The sequence below is a fragment of the Neophocaena asiaeorientalis genome, unplaced genomic scaffold (genome assembly GCF_003031525.2).
Source record: "Neophocaena asiaeorientalis asiaeorientalis breed wild unplaced genomic scaffold, Neophocaena_asiaeorientalis_V1.1 scaffold271, whole genome shotgun sequence".
NCBI lineage: Eukaryota > Metazoa > Chordata > Mammalia > Artiodactyla > Phocoenidae > Neophocaena > Neophocaena asiaeorientalis.
The window spans coordinates 1421898-1445147 of NW_020175318.1; the positions used below are offsets into that span (position 1 = coordinate 1421898).

Here is a 23250-nt window from a genome sequence, read left to right on the forward strand (position 1 = left end):
TCCTTAACGTCCTCACTCCCTAAATTAAAAAAAAAAAAATCTTGTTTAACTGAACACTTTAGCAAAGGTGCCTCAACTAGTACTGTACCTTAAGATGCACTTGGGACCAAAAAAATATAAAACATAGTCTCTGGTCTCTTGATATTTATCATCTGAGAGAGAGATGGAAGAAGAGCTTTTCAAAGCATATAAACATGGTCCTACTATAGCACAGGGAGCTGTATTCAATATCTTATGATAAACCATAATGGAAAAGAATACAAAAAAGAATGTATACATATGTATTACGGAATCACTTTGCTGTACAGCAGAAATTAACACAATATTGTAAATCAACTATACTTCAAAAAAAAAGCATATAAACACGAACAGTCATAACACAACACTCACTGATGCGCTTTTCATCCAGCATAGGGCCAGGAGAATCCATATTGAGGAGTGCTTCAGCAGCCTCGATAGTTTCAATTGTTTCATCCCCATTATGACAGGAAGCTTCAACTACAATACATTTAAAGAGAAAACAGAATTAGCTACAAGACATTTGTTCTTCTAAAAAGCACAGATTCGGAAATTCCCTGGTGGTCCAGTGGCTGGGACTCAGCACTTTCACTGCCAGAGGCCCAGGTTCAATCCCTGGCCGGGGACCTAAGATCCCATAAGCCGTGTGGCATGGTCTAAGTAAATAAATAAATACATAAATAAATTAATGAATTAAAAAGCATAGATTCTCATCTCTTGAACCAGGATACATCACTTAATACTCTGGTTGGTAACAATAGTTTGTCTCAACATATAAAATCTATACTGAAAATCACTATTTCTCATTTAAAACTTTGCAAGATGCAGGGGTTTTATTAAAAATAACAACAACAACAACCAAAAACCTCTGCAAGACACTGGGAGATAAAAAAGTAAGCAAAATAGAACTCGTACTCTAGGAGGAAAACACCAGTCATTTCTGATAATTCTTGTATTTACATGAATAGTAAACTAAGATGTCACTGGGCAGGTCGTGCTGTTTCTGTTGACTCCATACTTTAAAACGACTGGGTTGATAGTTTTAGGTCCCTTTTAGCTCTAACACTGATTGCAATACTCTTAGTTCACTCACAGGAATGAATATGAGTCTCTGTTAATTTCTGAATCTTCTTCCATTCTTCTATAATTAGTGAATTGCCATCATCACCAAAAGTTTTAGTCGTAGTCACATGATTAGAATCTAAACACTCTTTGATAATTATAGTATTCTGGTACCTCTCTTCTCTAATGTGTAACATAGAACACTAATTTCCCTACTGTGAACTGTGCCTAGTCCAAGTTATTTTTTTGTTCTTTAAAAATATTAAAATACAAATGAAAATTAATCCAAATACATGCTAGACACTAGACACTTCTCTGCATCCCAGAGAGGTGTCCGAAATAGCTGCACAGCGAATTCCTTGAATGGCTTTTAGCCCCTCAGTTCCAGGATCAGCACCAAGAAACTAAATAGAGCTACCCATGCTCTCTTTGCATGGATAAACTCAAGTTTCCTGAATGTGGTATTTATCATCCATAATCCCTTGTACTTACTTGCTACATTTTCCCCTCAATACTGACAAAATTATACATGTTATTTTTTAAAGTTTGAAAATATATATATATAAATAAAATCATGGTTTTTCAGATTCAGGGTTGGACTGATAGTTTATAACTTAATGAATATAAGCCTTTTAATTTTACAAAACATTAGAAAGTAAATATAAACGTAGTACTTAAAGCAAAAGTTCTTTTTCTCAATCAAATGAATGAAAGTGATCATTTATACACTGTCCTCTCCCTATTCCTATTCAATCCAGAGAAGCAACAAAATCATTTTCCTGTTCATTATTAAGATTATAACCAGATTTCCAAGAAATCTGTACTTCTTTGAAATTTACCTTAACTTTCCATTAGAATATTATAACATTCATTATCCTAAATATTTCCTAAACAGTTCACACTCTCTTTTAGACTGAAGATTTCCAAGAATCTACAAAATTCTTCGTTGATTGCAAATCCCCAGCTGGCAAAAACATTGAATGACTATCACTCTTAAGTAACTGTACAAGGAAATGTGGAAGATACAATAGTATAGGACATGACCTTTTTCCTTATCTATTGGTAACATACTTAGATACTGTCTAAGAAAATAACAAAGTGATCAGTTTTACAGTATAGAGCAGACTGACTACAGGCACTGTATATCATTATAAGTTAGGAAGACTTCCTGAAGAAATGGGTTTAGGCCGAGTCATTTAAGATAGCTAGGATTTAAATACTTTGAGAGGAAGAGAGAGGAATTAAAGCAAGAATAATAGAAGCAAGGGCATGAGAAGAAGTGTTATGCATTTAAAGAAAATGAGATAGTCTATACCATTAGAAAGCAAAATGTGTAACAGCTGAAGATTATTATAATAACAGCATATTAAGTAATTTGCTTTACAAATAGACTAATGTGGCTGACTGCCTCCCCAAGGGAGGAATCCCACAGTAGGAATGGAAGGCATGGTCTGCTGAAGGAGCAGAGACCAGAGACAATTCCTGAATGATGCTTTCAAAGAAGTTCTGGATCTTGGATTATATACTAGTCAGCTCCTCTCAATTAGGAAAAACTCCCAACAAAGCACATTTTCTCTCATAAAATACTGGCTAACACTGGGAGTACCCACAACCTGCCAAGCCAGAAGAGAACCTCCTTCTTCCAGATATGAAAGATGTATCTGCAGAATTCCAACCTTCTGGGCGCCATTCCCTCAGCTAATATCTTTGAACCCAAATATCTATAGGTCACAGGGAGGACAAGGAACAAGAAGACAGCCAACATAAAAAGAGGCAAGGATTTTAATCTAGCCTGGATTTCTCTAACAGCAATTTAACCCTTATAGAGTCTTCCTCTTTAAAAGGCTTTAAGCTTTTCCTCTTAAGGCCAGTGCTCACATTTCTGAGTTACTACAAAAAGCACTCTAGAGCACCTGAATATATTTTTGACTAGTTTTTTAATTCTAAAAGTAGGTGTCCTTTTCATTTTCATACCAAGATACACAAAACTTCATTAGGAGATTCACAGTCTTCATTACGAAACTACTTCCCCTAATTATAATTAAAAATAAATCAATTAAATTTTAATTATATATTCTATCAAAAACAAGTGCTTAACTGACAAAGGATTAATCTCCAAAATTTACAAGCAGCTCATGCAGCTCAATATCAAAAAAACAAACAGGGCTTCCCTGGTGGCGCAGTGGTTGAGAGTCTGCCTGCTGATGCGGGGAACACGAGTTCGTGCCCCGGTCCGGGAAGATCTATAAGCTGGGACAAAGTGAGAGAGTGGTAGTGCATATATAGACATATATACACTACCAAACGTAAAATAGCTAGTGGGAAGCAGTCGCAGAGCACAAGGAGATCAGCTCAGTGCTTTGTGACCACCTAGAAGGGTGGGAGGGAGGGAGACGCAAGAGGCCAGATACAGGGATATATGTATATGTATAACTGACTCACTTTTTTATAAAGCAGAAACTAACACTCCATTGTAAAGCAATTATACGCCAAGAAAAACGTTAAAAGAATTTTTTTAAAAAAGTGCTTAGAAGTCCAATTCCTCTATAATAGTAAAAACCAGAAAAGATAAATACTTCAAAAAGTCTAGCAAAATGATTAAAATAAGGCATTGTAACACTTGCTCTTAAAAACTTAAGCCTCCTATTTAAAATCTTGTAGATTTAAGGCATAGTAGAAAAGCATATTGCGGGACTTCCCTGGTGGCGCAGTGGTTGAGAATCTGCCTGCCAATGCAGGACACACGGGTTTGAGCCCTGGTCCAGGAAGAGCCCACATGCCCTGGAGCAACTAAGCCTGTGTGCCACAACTACTGAGCCTGTGCTCTACAGCCCGCGAGCCACAACTACTGAAGCCTGCGCGCCTAGAGCCCAAGCTCTGCCACAGAGAAGCCAACGCAATGAGAAGTCCACGCATGGCAATGAAGAGTAGCCCCCACTCACAGCAACTAGAGAAAGCCCGCGCACAGCAACAAAGACCCAACAACGAAGACCCAATGCAGCCAAAAATAAATAAATATATAAGTTTATTTAAAAAAAAAAGAAGAAAAGCATACTGCTCCTCTGTCAAGGCTTTGAAATTCTATGAATAGAAGAAAATATCCTCCTAAAACTAAATTTTTGAAAAAATCAGGCAAGTAAGGCACAGGTAGCTCCATAATTAATTACCATCTTCTAAACATTTATGTAACTCTAAATATTCATTTATATAAATAAGTTTTATAAATATTTCAGAGTCTACTGGGTCGATGAAAATGATAAAATTAGTATGTATAACTATTCAGTTGCCTATCAATTAAGAAAATACAATGAGAATTTCAAATCACTTCTTTATCAAGCTTTTTATAATGAAAAATTTCAAACATATATAAACATATAGGAAATCATATTTATAATGAACTGAATGTATCAAGGGCCCAGCTTCAATACTTAACAGTCAATCTTCCTTAATCTATACTCCCTGGCCCAACACAGACACGGGATTATTTCAAAGTGAACTCCAGAGAGACTATCATTCAATCGTAAATATTACAGTATATAGACAATACCATGATCACATCTTTTAAAAATCACTCTTTAAATCAGATATCCACTTAATATTGAAATTTCTGTCTCAGATTTTTTTTAATCTGAAAAAGTTGGTTTGTTAACCAGATTTCAAACAAAGTTCACGCATTACATTTGGCGGCACGTACCTTCCTTAGTATTTGGCTTTTTTCCATTTTTGTTGTTTATCTTAGGAGAAACAGGGTCATCTGTTTGTAGTTTCCCACATTCTAAATTTTGCTGATTATATATCTGTGGTGTCACTTACCATATCCCTCCCCCCGTGTATTTCCCGTAAACTGGTAGTTACATCTAGAAGATTGATTTGATTCGCATTCAATTCTTTGGCAAGAATACTTCAAAGGTGATGCTGTGTGATTCAATGGGCCTTTTGAAGGTAGGTAGGTCTTCCTTCAGTACTTCGAGGATTGAGAAGCAGGTTCAGGTGTTGCCAACCTGATCTATCCAGCATAAAATTCTCCATCAGCCTTTTACCTAATGGCTTTAGAAGTTACTGATGATAGTTACCTAGATGCACTATTTCATTAGGGATTTCAAAATGGTGATAATTCTAATCTTATCATTCCTCTAGCATTTATTAGCTAGAATTCTCTATAAGGAAGAACTTTGTCATACACTATCTGGTTACCCTGAGCTACGGTTCATACAATAAAGGCAAATTAAACGCTTGGTTCTTTTTCCGTTATTTACTGATTTTCAGAATAATAAATGGGATCTTTCAAAAGTGACCACTGGGGCTTCCCTGGTAGTCCAGTGGTTAAAACTCTATGCTCCCAATGCAGGGGGCCGAGGTTTGACCCCTGTCCTGGTCGGGAAACTAGATCCCGCATGCCCCAACTAAGAGCCCGCATGCCACAACTAAAGATCCTGCATGCTACAACTAAAAGATCCCTCGTACCGCAACTAAGACCTGGCGCAACTGAATAAATAAGTATTTAAGAAAAAAAAAGTGACCACTAAGTTTAAAATATTTTTATTAGCTTTTGGTTTTATCTTTCTATTTTAAAATTTATTTATTTTATTTATTTTTGGCTGTGTTGGGTCTTTATTGCTGGGCGCGGGCTTTCTCTAGTTGTGGAGAACAGGGGCTACTCTTTGCTGTGGTGTGCGGGCTTCTCATTGCTGTGGCTTCTCTTGCTGTGGAGCACGGGCTCTAGGCATGTGGGTTTCAGTAGTTGCAGCACGTGGGCTCAGTAGTTGTGGCTCAGGGGCTCTAGAGCACAGGCTCAGTAGTTGTGGCACACGGGCTTAGTTGCTCCGCAGCATGTGGGATCTTCCCGGACCAGCGCTCGAACCTGTGTCCCCTGCATTGGCAGGCAGATTCTTAACCACTGCGCCACCAGGGAAGCCCATATCTTTCTATTTTTAAATGTAAGCAAACACATACATATCATTTATATTCTTTCCCCTATCTTAAATAATAGGTAACCATTCGTGCTGTACTGACCCTTGCTTTTTAAACTTCATATACACTAGAAATCATTCCATAACTATATATAGAAATCATTCCACAACTATCTATAGAAATCATGCTACCTTCTGAATTGCAAAAACGTAAGGCAAGTTTAATGTGCTTAATATCAGTAATCTAATCTGTAAAACTTTGTTTATTCCACTTAGCTTCAGTGCTTAGGTCAGGAAATACAAAATAAATTGGTGGCTCCTACATGAAACAGGAATGAAAACCAAAAAAAAGTACAACTAAGCTTTTAAAAATATAGAGAAAATGTTTGCCCTTCATTAAATGGATTACAAAAATTTCTTGTAAGCAACAATAAAACCCACAAGGCTTTTTTTTCCTTCCAATTTTATTGAGGTTATAATTGACATACAGCATTGTGTATGTTTAAGGTGTACAGCATGATCTGATTTATATACATCATGAAATGATTATCACAATAAGTTTAGTGAACACCCATCATCTCATACAGATACAAAGTTAAAGAAACACAAAAAAATTTTTCTTGTGATAAGAACTGAGGAATTACTCTTTTAACAACTTTTATATATAACATACAGCAGTGTTAATTATATTTATCATATTGTACATTATATCCCTAGTACTTTTTTATCTTCTAACTGGATGTTTGTACCTTTTGACCACCTTGGTCTAATTCCCATTCCCCCCACCCCTGCCTCTGGTAACCACAAATCTGATCTCATTTTCTATGAGTTTGTTTATTTGTTTTTGAAGTACACCTGACCTACAACAACACTGTTAGTTCCTCAACATCGTGATGTGCTATTGCTATACATATCAAAATGATCACAATATGTCTAGTTAAGACACATCATACAAAGATATTACCTAGTTATTTACTGTATTCTCCACACTGTATATAGCAATATACCTATTAAGTTGTTGATCACTTAATTTCAAACGCATTTTAACCCTGCATTTTTATTCCCCAACTCCACGTTTACTATTTCTGACATCATGTTTTACGTCTTTCTGTTTTGTGTATCCCTTAACTACTCATTGTGAATACAGATGGTTTTACGATGTTTGTCTTTTAACCTTCCTACTAGCTTTATACATGGCTGATTTACTACCTTTACTGTATATTTGCCTTTACCAATGAGATTTTTCCTTTCATAATTTTCATATTTCTTGTTGTGACCTTTTTTGGTTAGAGAAATCCCTTTAACATTTCTTTTAAAGCTGGTTTGTTAGTGCTGAACTCTTTTAACTTTTGCTTGTCTGTAAAACTTGATCTCTCCATCAAACCTGAATGAAAGCCTCGCTGGGTAGAGTATTCTTGGTTGTAGGTTTTCCCCTTTCACCACTTTAAATATATTGAGCCACTCCCTTCTGGCCTGCAGGGTTTCTGCTAAAAAGTCAGCTCACAGCCTTATGCAAGTTCCTTTGTATGTAACTTGTTGCTTTTCCCTTGCTGCTTTCAAAATTCTCTCTTTAATTTTTGCCACTTTAATTACAATGTGTCTTGATGTGTTCCTCTTTGGGTTGATCCTGTTTGGGACTCTGTGCTTCCTGGACATGGATGTCTGTGTCCTCTCCCAGGTCAGGGAAGTTTTCAGCTATTATGTATTCAAACATGTTCTCTGCCCCTTTCTCTCTCTCTTCTCCTCTGGAACCCCTAAAATGCAAATACTAGTACGCTTGATGTTGTTGAGAGGTCTCTTAAACTGTCTCATTTCTTTCTATACTTTTTTCCTTTTCCTGTTCAACTTCAGTGAGTTCCACTACTCTTGTCTCCCAGCTCACTGATCTGTTCCTCTGTGTCATTTAGTCTACTGTTAATTCCTTCCAGTGTATTTTTCATTTCAGTTACTGTACTCTTCATCTGTTTGGCTGTTCTTTACATTTTCTAACTCTTTGTTAAAAACTTCTAACTTCTTGCTCTGTGCACCCATTCTTCCCCATAGTTCCTTGAACGTGTTTACGATCATCATCTTGAACTCTTTACAGGGCAGGCTGCCTATCTCCACTTCACTTAGTTCTTCCGGGGTTTTATCCTGTTCCTTCATTTGGAAGATATTCCTCTGTCGCTTCATTTTATCTAACTTGCTCTTTTTATTTCTATGTATTTGGTAGGTTGGTTACATTTCCCGACCTTGGAGAAGTGGCCTTCTGTAGGTGCCGTCCTATGCATCCCAGCAGTGGTCTCCCCTCTGGTCACCAGAGCTGTGTTCTGGGGTGCTCCCTAGTGGACTGCGTGGGTCCTTCTCTTGTGATAGGCTAACTATTGTGGATGGTCTGGTAGGTGTGGCTGGCCTGTGCTCCAGTTGTTTGCCAGGTCCTGCCTTGCGTGGAGGCTGCCAGGGACCCCAGGTGGTCCCAGGGCTAGTGTTGGCTGACAAGTGGGCAGAGCCAGGTTCTAGAGTGGGTAGTTGTGGGGCTCGGGATCCCAAGATCTAGTGTCAGCCTGCTGGTGGGCAGGGCCAGTTCCTTATACAGCTGGCCGTGGGGTCAAGGGTGTCCAAAAGCTGCTATTGGCCCACCTGTGAGTGGGGCTGGATCCCAGATAGCTGGCTGAGGGGTCCAAAGGGGTCCATCTCCTTTAATAATTTCAATTTTAGACTCAAGACTGGTAATGGAAGGATCTCCACATAGATAAAGCTCATAGTCAAAAGCTCTTCATAATTTTTTTATAGCACAGCCTTGTTTCAAAGGAAATGTTATATAAAACCCCAACATATAAACAGATAAAAGTAGTATTTTATCATTATACATTTTAAAGGTTAAAATTTATATCAAACTTGATATGAGATAAATAAATGATAAAAATGAAAGTGTTTGGGTGGTGGCGCAGTGGTTGAGAGTCCACCTGCCGATGCAGGGGACACGGGTTCATGCCCCGGTGCGGGAGGATCCCACATGCTGCAGAGCGGCTGGGCCCGTGAGCCATGGCCACTGGGCCTGCACGTCAGGAGCCTGTGCTGCGCAACGAGAGAGGCCACAACAGTGAGAGGCCCGCGTACCAAAAAAAAAAAAAGTGTTCTGATGAACATGAAAATTTGAAATTAGGGGTTATCAATGACAGCTGCCATCTAATATAACCCTCAAGTCCATAAAAATAGTTTGACCTTTTTATTGAAAATTTCAAAACAGAATCAAAATTATGGGACATAATATAATGAATTCTCACATATCCATTCTCAGCATCAATCATTATCAGAACATAGTCGATCTTTCATCCATACTCCACTTACTGCTCAAGGTCGCCTCACACACACCCTGACCCCCAGGATTACTCTGAAGGCATCCATGACACTGTATTCTATCTCTAAGTATTTGAGCATATGTATCTAAAAGATGAAGAATCTAACACAATGCTATCATCATGCCTAAAAATGTTAACAATATTCCTTATCATCTGAAGTGCTACCTAGGTCCCATAATTAGTTTATAAACTGTCCTATCCCCATCATCATCTTCCCTGTAGTTTCTCAAAAGCGCAGTACTCTCCCCTTCCCCACTCTGGACTAAGGAGGGCTATAAGATCCTTTCATTTCTCATGACGTGACTCGAACAAGTACAGAAGAGTTAAACAAAGGCTTGGGTTGGAAGTTAAGAAAGGCAAGAGAGAAGAAACATGCAAATAGCAAATCTGATTTTCAAGATGTGGCTTATTTTCTGGATCCATTCCATACCAGTTCTGTTTTCCAGGAAGGAAGGAGCTTGTCTGCATCTCGTCATCAGGTATCTTCAAGTCTAAGCCCAAGAGAGTGAACAACTGGAAGGAAGAAATAATTCCTTCCCCTAAAGATCCAAGATCTGCTTTCCTAGTCTCCACTTCTTCTTTGAGGGCCAGTATCTTCCTTAGGGACTAAAACCAGGAATAAACACCCCTTCAGGGAAGACCCTGGTTCCCAATCCACAAAGAGTATAGCCTTACCCTAAGGCATCAAGAAAGTAGGTCAGAACACACTGTGGTGAAAACCCCATTAGCTACACAACACATACATGCATAGTGGTGGTCATTCTGTTATATAAAACACGAAGTACACAGTCAGTGATGAGTTGAAACCTCTAATATGATTAATCCAACTGTCTTATTGATAAGCGAGAAACAAATATAGATTTATCAAAAACTTTCATTGGGTTGCTCTGAACAAAAATGTGAATATATGAGAACATGCTTTGTAAAAAATAAGAGGACAGTACAAAAACTAAGTGTTGTTCATCAAAGTTATCAATGACTCAGTCACTGGGTGCATGACATAAGCAAGTCATTTAACTTCTCTAATTTCAGTTTTCTTTTTCTGCTGTGAGAATTAAATCTGTACTTTAAAAAAAATCTACTATGTTAATATGATACAATGATAAGAAGACAATGCCATTTGGGAGGTATTTTTGCCCAAAATGGATTATCTCATTCCAATCATGAGAAAATATCACAGAAATAAAACTGAGGGGCATTGTACAGTGTCTGACCAGTACTCCTCAAAAGCATCAAGGTTATGAGAGACAAGGAAAGACAGAGGAACTGTCATAGACTGGAAGTGACTAGGAAAAATTACCAACTAATTGCAATGTGAGATTCAAGATAGGATCCTGGAATAGAAAAAGGATGTTAGCGTGAAATGCGTGGAATAAAGTCCAGGTTTAGTTGATAATACTGTGACTAATGTTAACTTCTGGTTTTTAATCTAAGAATAAATATTCAGAGCTTCCCTGGTGGCGCAGTGGTTAAGAATCTGCCTGCCAATGCAGGGGACACAGGTTCGAGCCCTGGTCTGGGAAGATCCCACATAAGGTGTAGCAACTAAGCCCGTACGCCACAACTACTGAGGCTGCGTGCCACAACTACTGAAGCCTGCGCACCTAGAGCCTGTGCTCTGCAACAAGAGAAGCCCACGCACCACAACGAAGAGTAGCCCCTACTCGTGAGAAAGCCCGCACGCAGCAACAAAGACCCACTGCAGCCATAGATAAATAAATAAAACTAAAAAAAAAAAAAAGAATAAATATTCAAATAATCTTTGCTTCTAAGTAATTAACTTTCTCAAACGTCTCTGGCCAAGATATATGAATGTAAATGTATAAAATTACAAATGCATGCACCAGTTTCTAAAACTGATGGAACAAAGCACCACCTCAACACTTACATTCAGTGTGAAATATCCTACTAGCTCTGACTGAACAGATCTTTAAACCTCGGCACCTTATCCTACATTTGGGTCACGGCCTCCTATTTTGCTTCCTGCAGCAGCAGTAACAAAAGAATATTCCTATCTTTTGCCCTGCAAACAACCTTTCATTGTTATCAGGAGTACAGAGCTAGGCAACACAAACAGTGCTCAGTGAAAACTTGGTGAACCGAGTTGGTTTGGTTCCTCTTACACACCTTCTATTTCGTCACGTTCATCTCTGTCTATTTAGGAAAGAAGGAGGAGGAGATAAGCGAGCACCATGAAGCACAGGCAGATGAGAAAGAAAACGTCATTTCCCTCTTCCCACAGGGCTCTAGCTTCCGCAGGTAACGGAGTTACTCAAAACCGAGTCAAGAACTTTTTATATCCCCCAAATCACAGGGCTAACCCACTGACTAAAACTATGCTGAAGGAAGGTGCTGTCAGAGGCACACACACCTGTAAGGGTGATGTCGTCGTCATCCTCATCGATGATTTCCTCTTCGGCGACATCCAAGGAGCTCTCAGTGATCATGTCATTGGGCTCCTCCACACAGGCTAGACCCGCATAGCTATTGAGAATATCAGCACCAGGAACGTGTTCCACAATGACGGCAGGAAAAATAGCTGGATCGCCAAGCTGGGAGGGGCGAAGGAAAAAAAGGATTAACAAGTTTTGCTTTTGTTAAATACAACCCAAATTATTTTACACAATTCAGTTTTTACAACATCAGCTACTTGTATATTGACAACCTTTCTATGATACAGAGAATATATATCTACTAAGACCAAATAAAACTTTCATTACCAATTTTGGGTCTTAACAGCCAAGTTTTCATTGGGAAGTTCCATAAAAGTATGTTTTTAAAGCTCACTAAATTAAAAAAACTAGTATCATTAATGCATAAGAAGTGGCATACAAATAAAATGTACAACTAAAATCTCCAAAAGTTTCTTTGACAGAAAAAAATCTGTGAGCTTAACAAATATTACACTGTCACTTGGCACACAGGCCGTGTTTAACAACTAACTGCTTTTGATTCAAATGGGAAAATTAACTTTCACTTTCTATCTGGTTATAAGATCAGGGAAGTCGAGACCTGGAAGAACTCTAGTCTAGCCATCTCATTTTACAGATGAGGAAACTGAGGCAGAGAGGATTTTTAACAGCCTACTCTAAAATCAGTTAATTAGTCATGAAAAAGTTCAATGTTAAAAGTGAAAGCCAAATAAAAAAATGTTTTGAATGTACCTAAGTATACATGAATCACAATACTATATAATAAGGGCTATCTATAAAAGAATTACTTTTTAAATATAGCAAAAATGCTGACATTTATTAACTTGTTTTATATTGCTCTACTTGTCATATGGTGAGGGTTCTGCTCATTTGTTACACTTTCATAGCAACATTTCTCTGCAAATCATCATCCCCTAAACCACTAATATACACTAAACCGTCTATTGATGAAAAAAAACCACCATCAAACCCCTAAACCACATCATCCCCATCATCCCCTAAACCACTAATATACACTAAACCGTCTATTGATGAAAAAAAAACGATTAAGATGTCATCACATTTCTCTTTTACTTTAAAAAACTTCAGACTTTAAAAAGTTGTAAAAGTAGTACCAAGAATTCTCCTACAACCTTCATCCACATTCCCCAAATTTTAACACTTAATCATGTCTATCATCCTCTTTCTATATTATCATTTCTATATCCATAGTTTTTCTGACTTATTTGAAAGTGGTAGACATACTGCTCCTTTAACCCTAAATACTTAAGTATATATTTTCTAAATATATGACCATTATCTTATACAAAGATAGCACAATTATCAAAACCAGGAAAGTAACATTGATACAGTACTATTATTTAATCTATAGACCTTATTCAAATTTCTCCATCTCATTAATGTCTTTTTTTCAAAAAATGGGAAAAAAAATTGAGATCAGGATCCTAAGTTTCATTTAGTAAATATCATGTTTCTTCATGACAACTCCTTTAATCTAGAACAATTTCTTCTCCTTTAATCTGGAGCAGTTCTTCAGTTTTTGTCTTTCATGATCTTGACACTTTGGAAGAATACAGGCCATTTGTTTCATAAAATGTCCCCCAATTTGGGTTTTTGTGGTATTAACTCATCATTAGATTCAGTCTGCATTTTTGGCTAGAATAAAAAAAAAGTAATCTTGTGTCCTTTCAAATACATCTTATCAGGAGGTCAAAAAATACCTTTTTGTCCCATTCCTAGTGATATTAACTTTGATCATTCAGTTCGGGTGGGGTCTACCAGGCTTCTCTACCATAAAGTTACTATTTTTCCTTTCATAATTAATAAGTATCTTATGGGAAGATAGCTCATGTAAATATCCTGTTTCTTAAAATATATATATATTGAAAATATTATTTATGATTTCATTATAACTAAGCAGCCTCAATCTTTTAAAATTAATGTTTGTAGCAGTGCACAGAAGTTAAATATTACTTCTTATATAAGAATTTAATTACCTAAATTAAATATATGGCATCATAGGTACTAAACAGATACTATCTGTGCCTTCAAGAATGTTATGCTCTGAAATTTAAAGATAACATTAATACTAAAACATATTTGGATTGCTTTATTTTAAAATGTTTCTTCCTATTTCAGAAAAGAGGAAAGTTAGTCAGAAGGAACTGGCTCTCCAAATCATAAGTTTTAAAACAGAAAGAGGCTCAAACATTACAATGTAAAACACACACAGGGAGGCACTAGAGAGAGTATCATATAGAGTAGCCAAAGTATAGTCATTGCCTTGCCTTCTCTTTTTTGAGAGTGAATGCTGCACATGCAACCCAACTTAGCATGAGCACATGCTTGTTGACAGCACTTCTCCTCTTCTCTCCTAAGAGCTAAACTTAAGCTCCTCGTCTTCTGACAAGGCTGAGCCCAGAGTTGAGTTAATTCTCATGATTTCATTTTAAGCCGCAACAACTCCATGTACCAGGTAAGGACAGGGCGTATCATTTCTATCCACTGGCAGATAAAGAATTAGGTTAAAAAATTTACCCAAGATCACCACTAAGTCAGAGACAGAGGCAGGTCGATGCAATTCACAGGAGAAGCCCTCAAATGAAAGCGAAGTATTTCTCTCTACCCACATCTATTTGGCTCCTTAAGTTTGGGTAGTGAGTGTTTAGAGTGTGGCTATTACGAGGGATATCTCCAAAATTTTTTCTGGACCTATAAAGTTCCCAAGTTTCAAAGAACTACAGATATGTGTTACTACTTTCTGCCTTGTCCTATTCTCTTACTCTGTAACTGGATTGGAGCTGATGACTCTAGTCTCCAGATGTACAGGTGTTAGAACACCCCGTCATATACCACTATAATCAATGCTACATCTACTTCAGTGCCCCTCTCCAGAAGCAACCACTCTTGCCAATTTCTTTGTTCCCTAACAGAGGCAGTCTGTGGATAATCAAGCATATTCTAATTTGCGTTAAACAATCATTTTTAATTTCAGTTCAAATTTTAAAATAATTTAAAAACTGTTTAAGACAAATTTCAAACACACAAAAAGTAGAGAGAAAAAATTAGTTTCCACGGAAGCAAAAGGTTACTTAAGGATGAAAAGAGACATGTGGCTGTGTGATTTAGAGAGTGGCAACCTGTAGTAAAGAAGAAAGACTGTGAACCAGGAGACCCAAGGCCTTCTCCAATCTTACTGTCATGATCTTATCTTCCTCACTTTAAATGAAAGAAGAGCACCAGTTGATCCCAAGGGCACTTCCGGCTTTTAAGATGTATTTTAAAGGTATGGATTTGAAAACTGCCTGTTGATAACATTACAGTAGAAGAGATTACTCATTCTTATGGACTAAACTGGGGGAGGGAGTCGCATGCACAAGTGGTCACAAACCTTCTGGCTTTGCTACTGCTGTTAGCTAATATTATTAGCACCAGGCATTTTGCTCATTGCTTCACATGGATTACCGCCTTATTTCATCATCACAAAATCCAATTAAGGAGACACATAAGATTATCTGTTTTATACATGGGAAAAGGAAGTCTCAAGGAGAAAGGAAATAATTTACTGTTAATGGAAGACTTTTTTTTAGTATTTATTTGGTTGCGTTGGGTCTTAGTTGCAGCAGGCGGGCTCCTTAGTTGTGGCATGTGGGCTCCTCAGTTGCAGCTTGCTGGCTCCTTAGTTGTGGCATGTGAACTCTTAGTTGCAGCATGCGTGTGGGATCTAGTTCCTGGACCAGGGATCGAACTGAGGCCCCCTGCATTGGGAGCTCGGAGTCCTAACCACTGCACCACCAGGGAAGTCCCCGGAAGACTGTTAAATTGACTCCAGAGTCCATGTTCTTTACCTATTCCCTACTATAACCAGCCTTAAACATGGTGCCATTTTGTTTTGGGATTGGTTTTTGTTTTTGTTTTTTTGGCATATTTACTTAGCTCTGCTTAGAAAAACAGAATAGGCAAGGAGCTGTTTGCAGTATGACTTTCAATATTATCTTTTTTCAGGGCTTCTCCGATCCAAATCTATTATAAACTATCCTGAAGGCACAGCCAGTCCCTCTTGGTCCCCAGGGACTTCCCAGGATCACTCCCAATTTAGCCATACTGTCTTTTCCTTCTAGATACTTGCTCCTCTCATGAAAAACACAGGCCACTCTTTTCTAGTCCACTGAGATATATATTCAAAGTTGTTCATCTCTAATTTCTCCAGGGTGCTATTAATTCACGTACAATAAACAGACCAACTCTGAATCTTAGGTAACAAGCCTGAATCTGTATATACAAAATAGATCTAGGAAACCCCTCTCAGGTGACTGGAAAGAATCTCTCCCTCTATTACCATAAACAGAAGGAAAACACACACTCCAGAAACTCCAGCTGCCGATCTGGGCTCATGGTAAACTCCTGCCTTATAAACTGATTGACTAAACCGACTGACTAGTAACTGAATCTTCAGGAACCTAAAAACTTCATAACCACACATTCTAACATTCCATATAAAGAAATGGACCCTAGCCTCTTAAATGAAAAAATTGCCAAATTCCAAATTTTGAATTTTCCTAGATTTAAAATTTTTTAATAAATAAAATATTGGGACTTGTATTAGTTTCCTAGAGCTGCTGTAACAAAGCACCATAGGCTAGGTGGCTAAAACAACAGACACGTATTGTCTGTCAATTCTAGAGGCTACATGTCTGAAATCAAGGTGTCAGCAGGGTTGGTTCCTTCTGAGGGCTTTGAGGGAAGGATCTGCTCCAGGCCTCTCTCCTTGGCTTGTAAATGACCCTCATCATGTTCACATGGTGTTCTCCCTGTATATGTGTGTGTCCAAGTTTTCTCTTCTTATAAAGACACTAACCATACTGGATTAGCGGCCTACCCTATTCCAAACTGAAATCAAGGTGTCTGAAATCAAGGTGTCTGATTGTCTAGAGACTGAAATCAAGGTGTCTGTCTAGAGACTGTCTGTCTAGAGACTGAAATCAAGGTCTCAGCAGGGTTGGTTCCTTCTGAGGGCTTTGAGGGAAGGATCTGCTCCAGGCCTCTCTCCTTGGCTTGTAAATGACCCTCATCATGTTCACATGGTGTTCTCCCTGTATATGTGTGTGTCCAAGTTTTCTCTTCTTATAAAGACACTAACCATACTGGATTAGCGGCCTACCCTATTCCAGTATAACCTCATGTTAACTAATTACATCCACAATGACCCTATTTCCAAACAAGGTCACACTCTGAGATATCAGAGGTTAGGACTGCAACATATGTATTTTGGGGGTGGAGGGCAATTCAGCCCATAACAGGACTCCATTTTATTTAGCTTAAATCTCTCATATGACAACCAGCTCCCTTTACCCTATGGCAGCTTATGGCAGTAAAGATAGATATATATATATTCTTGTTACTATTCACAAATTAAGGTTAGACATTATTCTTCAAGTTTCTTTGCTGAAGACCATCAAACTTTATCCACCTAGTTTTTCTACATCATTTTGACCAGACTCCTTCCCAAGATTTATTTAAAAAGAGAGTTTCAGGAAGGTCAGAGCTAGTCATAAAATGGCCACATTTCTAATAGTTAGCAATAAGATCTGTCACCTCCTTTTAAGAAATGAGGGAGTCAACACTTCATTGATGCCCGAACAAAAATATTACATTTCATTTGGCTGGCTACTCAAAAAAATTTTTTTCTCCAAATCTTCTAAATCAGCTCTAAACCCTCTCCTCATTTAAATAATTAGATTAAATAAGCATTGCCTCTTCAGTACCTTTTATTTGAACCAGGGAACCTCAGTAAACTACCAGTGGTTATCAACCCTGACTATATACTGGGAAACATCTAAAAATATCAGTCCCTGACCTATATGGGATCAAACAAATCAGAATATCTAAGGATGTAACCAGAGCATGTTATTGAAGCTCCCCAGGTGATTCCAATGAGTATGTAGGGGTCAGAACCACTGCTCTAAAGAATTACAAGATTCTAAACTGCATTCCCTAAATTGAGTCAACTCTGATTGTTTATGCCAATGTCTGAGATACTAGTAATCCAAAGAGACAAACAGTTGTATTATTATGTTACGAGATCTTCTGCTATTTGGCACTTGCAGATTATTTTCCCATTTGCTTTTGGAATAGAACTAAAATAAATCACAAATGATGGGTGAGAAGAGAGAGGGAATGCTTCTTAGAATTAAAATCTGTTAAAGATCAGAGTTATTAAAGCCTCTACTTCCACAGCAAATTAAACTGTAGTGAAAAATTGACTTTTGACTGTTTTGTAACTTTAGTGAAGGTGTTAACAGGTCTGGACAGAAAAATACGTATACCGGTTTCCCTTTTTATTAATTTCAGGTAAATTTATGACATGTGATGAAAGCAAAATTAACAATCTTTTTTAGCAGCAGTAATAAAAATCAAACCAAGTGTTAGCAGGAAAGAGAAACAATTCCCCAAATTTCAACATTGTCCACGATGTAGTTGCCATTTGTGGCTGATGATATATGTGGAAACACCATCAAGTTAAAAGAGGAGGAAAGTGACCAATCTGTAAGCAGTACAATATGTTACTACCCTGAGTAGGCTTGCTTGTTTCCTCAGTATACCATGATCCAAAGCCCTAGGCAGATACTTAAGAAACTATGGATCATTATTCCAACTCTATTAAGTAAGTTTATTCAACAAGTTTTCGGATATAAAAAAGCAAAAGAACTTTCAAATAACTTGTTTGCCAAGCTTCTCCAATAGCAGAGCTCAATCTGGTCCGCGCTGTTGTGAAACGTCCTGCCGATCGCCTATGAAACTGCTTGAAATGAATGTATCTATCAAATGTTTTCCTAAACAAAAAGCTGGTTAAAAACAGTCTTTAAAAATTTCCCCAATGGAGGGACTTCCCTGGTGGTCCAGTGGTTAAGACTCGGTGCTTCCACTGCAGGGGGCCGGTTGGATTCCTGGTCTCCTGGTTGGGGAACTAAAATCCCGCATGCCCTGCAGCAGGCGCGGCTAAAAGGAAAAAGAAAAGAAAAATTCCCCAATGGAGATAATCCTCTTTAAAGATAAGATGCTAAATGAGCATCTTTCCAGTAGTTTATACCATCTCTCTGCCTCGGGTCAAGGCGATACCAGGAGTGGGATATGGGAGATACCTTCAGTATCTCCCATTCCAAAAAACATGCAAACTAACTAAGCACAGCGCACTTGGAAAAACTTATCTTGTGCCCTCTCTTCCGATCAGAATGCTGTCCCGAAGCCTCATCCTATGAAGACACTGCTTTGAAATGACTTCCTCCACCTTTGATGTAAAAAACAAAAACCCCACCCCTTACTCTATCAGGACACAATCTGACAATATTTACCATGCAGCAAATGCACCAGAAATACACATAGCGAAAACAGGATATAACAGTAACTACTCAGGCCCTAGAGTCAGAATGACCCTATTTAAGGCCAGACTGCACACCATGCCCTGGGTGCTTGAACTCAGGCAAATGATTCAGTCTCTCTAGGATTTAGTTTTTGTGTCCATCTAAAATACGAATAATAGTATCTTCTAGAGTTGTAAAAATTCAATAACATGTAAATACATCACTTATACTGCATGGCATATAGCAAGCATTCAATGAATTTTTTGATGATCAAAATCCTTCAATATTTGACTTAGATAAAAATAAACACTCTTAAAACTTGACTTACTATATATACAAACACACAAATCAAATCATCACATTGTATACACCTTAAACAATGTTATATGTAATAAAGCTGGGGGGGCAGGACTTGGCTTACTACAATCGTACATTGACAGGCATGTTTTTTTGTTTTGTGTTGTTTTTTAATTTGGCTTCACCACTTGGCATGTGGGATCTTACTTCCCTGACCAGGGATCGAACCCACGCCCTCCGCGTTGGAAGCACAGAGTCTTAACCACTGGACCGCAAGGGAAGTCCCTTTTGTTTTGTTTTTAGTAAGAAAGAGTCCTTTTAGAAAACTGCTGCATGAAACATAAACCATCTACTCCCAGCAACAACCATTTAGCTCCCACTAAAAGCAAAAGCTGGATACATATGTGTGTTCACTTTGTGAAAATTTATCAAACTGTACACTTATGATTTGTGCATCTTTGTGTTTATGCTATACTTCAATAAAAAGCTTAAAAAGCAGAGGTCCATATGATGGGAGAAAAAGAACCTGAAAATACCTTCAATTCACTGTACTCTAGTTCTCTCAGCTCTGAGCACTATTCTCAGGCAGAAGTGAAAGCAGAGCAGTTAGGGGGAGGAGACTGGGACCAGATCAAACACTAGGATGGTCTTCCTTCATCCCCTCCTACGAACCATAATAATATTAAAGAAAATCTCTAGACACAGCACATCTATGTGGATATACACGCACAAAATTAGGGTGACTGGTGAACGAAATGAGTCAAAATTAAAATCCTTCATACAAGTTCCCGTGGAACATTTTTTAAAAATTATTTTGGGGAATAGATTTATATATGAACATATTTATATTCCAAGAGTGTAAAACATTACTGTCCCCCTTTCTATATAGTTCGCCATCCCCAATAGCTACCACTGTTACCAATTTCCAAAGTGCATTTTAAATGATTTCAGGAATTAATGTATTACATAAAACAAGCCAGGATTGTATAGCTGGTCTCTGGGGCTCAGCACTAAGTTCTTGTGAAGGATTCTTCACAGCCAGATTCCTTGCATACTTTGAAAATCTGTCATTAAAACAGCTTCATTATCTGCAAATGAGAATACTTTTGTTGACTGACTCAAGTTCTCTTTATAGGAGCTTATCCCTTCTAGTCTTATTTTAAAAGAAAATGAAAAGCAGTTTTAGCAATCAGGCAGAAAAGTCTTAAGGAGCTGCAGTGCACATTACCCAACAACACACGGGTCTAACTTATAAACAGTTTTCCTGACTGAAAGTGTAGTACATGAATCTAATTAAAAAATTTTTTAATATGTAAATGTATTAGGGAGAAAATAAAAATCCTATTGTATTTATCACAATTTTAATCCCTATAAAAGGCTATTTACTTAATATTCTTCCAGATTCTCTCTTTCATTCAAAGTTCCTTTTATCTCTTATATCTCTCCTAGCATAATGGTTAAGATTTTGGACTTTCTCAAGTCAAAGACTCAACTCCAATGCAGGCTCTGCCACTTTACAGTTGTGTTTCTGGGCAATACTCATTCCTTCATTCAAACCTCTCGAGATTCCTCTTTACAAAGACTTCCCTTATTCATGAAATGGGGAAAACAGTTGCCACACTGTACCAGGGTTTATTGTGAGGATCGAGAGAATGCACATCACCTGCAGGACTTGGTAAAGCTAAGAGACAATAAATATTACCTCATATAGTTAAACAAAATATCCGTCTTGAAATTAGCCTATTGTTCATGTGTGTATGCATATACTGTGCCAATTTTTGGCACCAGTGTTATATTGGCTCTGTAAAAATGAATTAGGGAACTTCTCTCTCTGAACTGAAACTGTTTAAATGATTCACTGAAGTTTAAGATAACTCACCCACGGAAGGCTTTGGGCCTACCAGTTTTATATGCTTATGGAGATTGTTCCCTGGCAATTTCCCCAGGTTTTGTTGTTGTTGTTACTAGTACATTTTCATTTTAAACGAAACACCAAACATTGATTACTAACATTCCGAAAACTTAAAAATACTTCAATGCACTAGCTAAAGCAGTATATAAAATCCCTACACAGTTCTGCATCATCTCTTAATAGAAATATAAACAAATCAAGTTCTGTCAAAAAAATTAATGAGGAAATAAACAAATAATAAGACAAACCATCTACTAACTGATATTCTAAAAGAATGTTATTAAAGTAGGACGGGACTTCCCTGGTGGCGCAGCGGTTAAGAACCTGCCTGCCAATGCAGGGGACATGGGTTCGAGCCCTGGTCCGGGAAGATCCCACATGCCGTGGAGCAACTAAGCCCGTGCACCACAACTGCTGAAGCCCGCACCCCTAGAGCTCATGCTCCACGAGAGAAGCCACCACAATGAGAAGCCCGTACACCGCAACAAAGAGTAGCCCCCTCTCGCCGCAAACTAGAGAAAGCCCCCGCGCAGAAACAAAGACCCAACGCAACCAAAAATAAATAAATAATTTTTTTTTTTTTTTAAAAAGAATAGGAATCTAGATACCTTTAGTAAATAAGCCAGGTTATTTTGAACAATACTCTGCGTACCTTTGTAACCCTGCCCTAGGAATCTATTACAGGATTCTAATATAGTGCTTCTAGTCATCCAGTAATAAATTCAAGATAGTAGTCTACTACAGGAAATAGAAAGAACACTGTATTGCAGGTTGATTTGTGAGAATCAAAGAGTACGTGGAGAAGACTCTGTAAACTATAAACGGCTCTACAAAATGTTAGGCAGTGTTATTTTTACACTTTACTCAACAATACAGCAGGTAATGTTTTCTTGGCACACAGGTAAACATCCAAAGCAGCATCAAGGCACAAAATTTTAATACATGCTTCTATCAGTCCCCTCAGTTCTCCAATATCCTAGGTTTTCATGGGTTACGTACCTTTTATACCATGATGTAGATAAATATTATGTTACAGCCAGGGGCTTGGTATAAGGGAAAAATGATTCAAATTCCTGGTAATTAACATAGTCAAAGTCCTTCCTTAATCTGATTAAAAAGGAACTCATTACAATGTTGTATCCTCCAGTCTCTATTTTTGAGAGCTCCTCACTAAACAATAAAATAGAATAAAGTAAAAATAAAACGATATTCTTAATGTGGTGGCGATGGTGGTGGTGGTGATGATGAAAGCAGTTACTATGTTAAGCACTTCACATGGCTTATGCCAGTTAACCCACAACACTGTGCTGTTGTTTTGTTGCCACTGGTCAGCCAGAGGCAGAGCTGAAATCTGAACCCAGGCAATCTGACTCCAGAGTCCACAAGTACAGGATCCTACAGATAAATTATAGTCATAATAAAAGTTTCATCTCAGCTAAAGTGTGGGTTTAAAAAAAAAATATATATATATATATATTGTTTTTTCTTAATGTACACTGTGTTAAAGCTACAGCTGAAAAATTTTGTTTTATTTCTGTTGACTCCAGTAGAGATGAGTGTTTCTGAAGAAGCCTTTTCTCTTGCACAGCACCATGAAAAACAGAAAGGTCTAAGTAAAATGGTCTTTTCTCCAGACTTCCCCAAGATAATGTCTGAAATTCCACTGTAAACCCCTGTGGAGTTGATTTAGCTAAGTCTAATCTCATTTTAGGTCTTTCATGACAATTGGCCTTCTTTAGTCTTTGCCCAGAGTTTTCTTTTTTCAGTCAGGATAAATTACAACTTGGCCATGCATCTCAAAAAAGTAAAATAATCACTGAAAACAATCTTAGTTTTTTTTACTAGAGTGCCCACTTTAAAAGCTTAATATACTGGGGGTGTGTGTGTGTGTGTGTGTGTGTGTGTGTGTGTGTGTGT

General features: G+C 37.8%; 1 protein-coding gene across 6 annotated transcripts in view; it reads right to left on the bottom strand.

Annotated features, from left to right (window-relative positions):
* Nucleotides 1–23250, bottom strand: part of ELF1 (E74 like ETS transcription factor 1) — a 103902-nt gene that overhangs the window by 18896 nt on the left and 61756 nt on the right. For all 6 annotated transcript variants that reach the window (XM_024765480.1, XM_024765476.1, XM_024765475.1 and 3 more), the window contains exons 3-4: nt 11703–11883; nt 391–498 (exon numbers count right to left, since the gene is read on the bottom strand). In XM_024765480.1, coding sequence (XP_024621248.1) covers nt 391–498; nt 11703–11883 — 289 coding nt within the window. The remainder of the gene's footprint in view (nt 1–390; nt 499–11702; nt 11884–23250) is intronic.